The sequence below is a fragment of the Lupinus angustifolius genome, chromosome LG13, assembly GCF_001865875.1.
Source record: "Lupinus angustifolius cultivar Tanjil chromosome LG13, LupAngTanjil_v1.0, whole genome shotgun sequence".
In the NCBI taxonomy this organism is placed as follows: domain Eukaryota; kingdom Viridiplantae; phylum Streptophyta; class Magnoliopsida; order Fabales; family Fabaceae; genus Lupinus; species Lupinus angustifolius.
The window spans coordinates 13504356-13508761 of NC_032021.1; the positions used below are offsets into that span (position 1 = coordinate 13504356).

A 4406-nucleotide genomic window follows, 5' to 3' on the forward strand; every position below is an offset into this window, starting at 1 on the left:
TGTGAGAAAAAATATTGTCATTTGTCCTCATCATTATAAGAGGATTTCTTGTACTCTTCTTTTTTACATAGTGGAATTTTGCTCTTGATCGCCCGTGGTTTTTTTTCCTCTCACACTGAGGGGTTTTTCCACGTTAAATCTTGTGTGTTATTTTCTTTATCATTTACTTGCTTCTCTTTTGTTCTCAATTGATTCAATCATGTGCTTCCGCATTGTGCTCTATCCTTAACAAATACTCACAAGTAAGTGGAAACTTTGTAAATAAATAAAAAGTGTACAATAAGGAGTTATGGGGAAAAAGAATGAGATTGGTCAAAGGGCTAGCAATGGGGAGGAAGGGAATGAAAATGGAAGACATTTCTCTCCCTTATTTGGGAGTATAAAATTTAGATGGTAGGGTAAACTAATGATATTGTTATAATATTTTTTATTTTTTCTTTAAAAATGAAGTTAACAATGAAAAATGGACATCAATATATAATTATATAATTTTACTAAAAATATTTAGGTATTTTTACATTTTGTCTCTAGAAAAACTCTGAATTGAGGTAACTATAAAAATAGACACATGAAAAGTTTTAGAAAGTTTGAAAAATCCTCCAAAATTTTCATCTCTCATTCATCCAACTCCCAAACAAGGAGGATACTTTATAAAGGGGGTATTGCTTACACAAATTTCAGAACTATAGATATTTATATATTATTAGTAATACTTTTAAGCAATACCTTTAGCTATCATTAGTTTGGCTTCACCTAATAAGATACAATGACTAGAAAGCATAGCTTTTATATATAAGAAACAAGATGTGAAAATAAAACTTGGCCATTTTCAGTCCAATTCATTAACTTAAACTACTTGTGGTTTTTTTTTATCTCCTCATGTAAAGGCATTTGCTAGCATTTTTCTACAGTATTTGAAGAGGAAAGCTTCATGATATTCATGTTAGGCAATATAAGGAGAAAGTTTTTTAAATTCGTCTCTTTTCTTCGCCTTCAAAACGCCACTCCCATATCTCAAACAAAGCTCAAGGGAATATTTTGAATGTACCCCAACCCCTTTTAACATTGAAAGTGCCCCACTTGGATAAACTTTGGGAGCTTGATTTTGTCTTTTATATTATATTATCTTCCGCTGGATCTTTTGCCTATTTCAACCGGAGAAAGGAGGCTGCAATTAGAGTGAAAAATAAGTTATAATAACTTATTACTTAAGTCTAGGGAAATTACGAAGGCTATAATAACTAATCTTAAATTTCTAACATCAATAATAATAAATCAAAAACAAAAAATAATAATTAATATTTAATTTTTTTAATTAATAAACATGTTTTCATTTATGCAAGACATGATTTAAGATATGAAATCCTTATTCATAATAACTTATCCAAAAACTAACAAAATTAAGCAATTGGAACCTACTATTATTTTTTTTACTTTTTTTCTTTGATGTTTTAGTTAGGTGGCATATTTTCATTGGTTAAGGAGACAACTAATCTTTTAATATAAGGAGATATTTTATTCTTTCCTATGGAAACAAAAAGGCAAGGAAACAAAATTACAAAAAAAAAAAAAAAAAGAGCATTATCTCCTATTTCTTTTTTGTATTTTAATTCAGAAGTTTCCACACAGAAACAATTTTGTTCTATGGTTTGCCATTCAAGAGAGAGGCTAATCCATTCACCAACTTCCTTTTTCTCTCAGCACACTTTGGTTTCACCATTGGTGGTTGCCACGCTGGAATCAACACACTCTTCTCACGTTCATCCTTCTCCAACAACAAAGTTTTTTCTCCAAAAATCAACTCCAATTTACTACATTTGTTCTCTTCCATCACATCATCACGATCACCATTACTTAAACGGTTTTCCGACACAACAACGACTCTGACAAAAGAATAGAACGACATAGGTTGTTTTGCCCTGACACACGACAGAGATAGCCACTTTGCGAGCATGTAGTCTGCCTGCCTCCACGGCGGGACGTGCATTTTTTTCTTCCTCAAACTCTTCTTCACTTCCTCCGATATGATCAATATGATTTTTGTTAACCGCTTCGGTTTTCCGACAAAGATGAATGGCAACGATTGAAGGATCGTTTTATATGTCTGTGTCGGTCTTGCAATCTCAAACTCCGATCGAAAATCAACATCTATTAGTACTCTCTCCCCTTTAACAATGACATCGATGAATTCATATTCACCTAAATCAAAATTCAAAACCCAAAGTTTTCATGTGCTTTAATTTTTTTTAGTAACAAAATAGTTCATACAGCTGAGTTGGGTTTTGAAGGAAAATAAATAGAAATAGAAAACTTCATAAACTCACAAATGTATTTTGTGATGTCTTCTATTTTCTTTTTTTTTTTGGCATCAAAATCTCAATTCGGAAACGAAGAGAAACTTTACTTTATATTTTGCATAGAATAGTTACCTGGGTAAAATGTGAGTTTGTCCCATTTTGTTTTGCAGATAGAAGAATCATAGTGAAGAGAAGAAAGGCCATCACTAACAATTTTCTTCAAAACATTTTTCTGTTCATATACTTCATTGTTCTCCTCAACGATCTTCTCGGTCTTGGCTAAGAGGATCTTCTCAGAAACACTCGCACAAGGAATCAAACTCTGCAAAATATCTATAGACGTGTTTTCTATACAATTATCATTTTCCATAATTTTCTTATGATTTCAATTCTATAATGTAATATGAGTTGCTTTTATTTATATACCTTGAGTAATTTGGTTTCATCGGTGGTTGATTCGGTGAAACCTCCAAAGAGGTTGAACTCTTCGTCGGAACTGTAATCGTTGTTGCTGTTGAAGAAGTTGCATCAGTTATGACCGTATTTAGTGACTGGTGGCTGTTGCTGCGGTTTCTAGTTGCATTCCTTCCATGAAATTCTGCACCAGTTTTGAATCCAACTCGGTTCATCCTTTATCTTTGTTGTTGTTGGATAGAGTTTTGGGAGCGGAGGCAGAGATTGGTTTTTCCAATGAGGAAGTTCTCAGAACGCCGGGAACTTGCAGACTAAAGATGAACAACCTTTTTAGTTGCGACTTCAGCAACGGTGGTTTGTTGAATAATTTTGAAGCATCGCCGCCGTGGCTTCGTCCACCCTCTCTGTATCGTTATCAATTGGTTGAATCTTCATGGGGGCACAAGTGTGAAAATAGCATGATTTTTTTTTTTGGTAATACATATCTCATATGGCAAAGAATTAATCTATTGTGAGATACACAATGGCTCAATCTAAAAATTTGTATAAACCTAGCAGTATTTTATATTATTAAATCAATATTTTATTAGTATATGTGAAAATAGTTGTTTTAAAGAAATGTTTCTAGAGCTTATAAATTTTAGTTACAAGTTTGTTTTCCAATAGAAGTCTTTTTACTTCAAAAACACTGTTTGAAACATTAAATAATAGACTTTCATTATTTGGAATATATGGTCATTGAGGATTGAGATTATTTTTGAAAATTCTTGATTTCTTCTTAATGAAGTGATTAAACTTATATTTTTGCATGTTTGGAGATCATAAGAGTTCGATGTTTTAGTTTCAACTTCTCATTTTTAGATTGGACATTGAATCCTTTTAAGTATATTTTTTATTACTAGGTTTGTGTTTATGGATAAGAGTATAACTTGTTAATAACAAAAAGTAACAAGAAGCGACACTTGAAGAGCTTCTCAATAAAGTCTATTGTTGATAACAAAAAGTAACAACTTCTAAATAAAACTGATAAATTATAAAGAGGTCAAGGGTTCGATTACTAGAAGCGACACTTGTTGAGAGAATAGTCATAAACCCTAAAAGAGATTAGTTTCTTACCTAAAAGAGTTAAGAAATACCCTTAATAGTACCAAAATAATCTAATGTGTATTAATCTTAATTTTACATATCAATAATTAAATATAATGCAAAGTCAAATAGGTAACTAGGTATGCTAAGAATGTTTTGACTTTGAAGAGCTATGTCCAAAGGACTTAATTTGTTTGTGGAAGTCAAATTGACTTAAAAGCTTCACTTTTTCTAGTTTTATGAAAACTGGTTGAATGGACAAATTGATTTATTTATGTTTTTTTAATTATCCTCCCCTAACTCGACAATGGGGGAGGAGTTTTTGAATGTCTATATATTTACCCTGGCTGGTGGTATGTAAATTATATCTTCACATCAATTTCTCTTCATTCTCTGAATTCTGTGAAACAGTGGAGTTTGTTAATCAGTTTCTTCCAGTAAGCTTTTATTGTAGAGGTTAGTATATTATTTAGTTGCTCCATTTTATTTCATTTCTATAAGTTTATATGTTTTAATGTTATTAATTTTTTATTGTAGATGGCCATTGTGAGAGATATTGTTAGCGATTTTAGTGATGAAGAGGAGATTGAATTATGCAGTGATGAGGAA

At 31.5% G+C, this 4406-nt stretch overlaps 1 protein-coding gene across 1 annotated transcript; it reads right to left on the reverse strand.

Annotated features, from left to right (window-relative positions):
- On the reverse strand, positions 1631 to 2926 carry LOC109363614. Its single transcript, XM_019609864.1, has 3 exons — positions 2724 to 2926; positions 2430 to 2599; positions 1631 to 2223 (listed from the first exon to the last, which is right to left on the reverse strand). Exons 1-3 carry the CDS (start codon positions 2924 to 2926, stop codon positions 1643 to 1645), a joined length of 954 nt encoding a protein of 317 aa, XP_019465409.1. The 3' UTR covers positions 1631 to 1642.

Coding starts and splice junctions, on each gene's coding strand:
- LOC109363614 (XM_019609864.1), bottom strand. CDS start 2,926: ATGAACCGAGTTGGATTCAAAACTGGTGCAGAATTTCATGGAAGGAAT. Junction 2,600..2,723: donor ATGAAACCAAATTACTCAAG/GTATATAAATAA, acceptor TCCTTGTGCGAG/TGTTTCTGAGAAGATCCTCT. Junction 2,224..2,429: donor CAAACTCACATTTTACCCAG/GTAACTATTCTA, acceptor GCACATGAAAAC/TTTGGGTTTTGAATTTTGAT.